We start from the raw sequence: 418 nt of genomic DNA on the forward strand, positions 1-418 counted from the left end.
CCGTGAAAAAGTGGCAGAGGGCCCGCCCCAGAGGAAGGTTTCTGGGCCTCTGCCTCCCCATCCCCACTCCTGATCCCCAAACGCGCCAGCTATTGCCCGATCCTGGAGGCCGAGTCCCTCTGGTCCTTTTCGGTCCTCTTCTTTGCCCTCGGTGCCCTGGGGGCAGGGAGGGGCGCTGGCTGAGTCCCCGTGGGTGGCGGGGTGGCCCACGGGCGTCCTGGAGCCGGCAGCCCGCGGGCAGCCCCTTATCTGGTGAGGGGCACCTCTTCTCTCTGGTCCAGCGCGACGGAGGAGGCCTTGCTGAGCACGGAGGGAGCGAAGGTGAGGAAGGAGTCCGAGCGGGAGGTGGAGGCACAGGTGAAGTCCGAGGCGGCAGCGGCGCGGGGCGCCAGCCCGTTGGCCGGGCCGCTGTGGCAGG

General features: G+C 70.1%; 1 protein-coding gene across 1 annotated transcript in view; it reads right to left on the reverse strand.

Moving 5' to 3' along the window:
- Positions 1 to 245: 245 nt before the first annotated feature.
- EVX1 (even-skipped homeobox 1) overlaps positions 246 to 418 on the reverse strand; it is a 3,273-nt gene continuing 3,100 nt past the window's right edge. Inside the window, exon 5 of the mRNA XM_029918479.1 lies at positions 246 to 418. This exon is cut by the window's right edge and continues 71 nt beyond it. Within this exon, the coding sequence (XP_029774339.1) occupies positions 246 to 418 (173 nt within the window).

This window comes from Suricata suricatta, chromosome 2 (genome assembly GCF_006229205.1).
Source record: "Suricata suricatta isolate VVHF042 chromosome 2, meerkat_22Aug2017_6uvM2_HiC, whole genome shotgun sequence".
NCBI lineage: Eukaryota > Metazoa > Chordata > Mammalia > Carnivora > Herpestidae > Suricata > Suricata suricatta.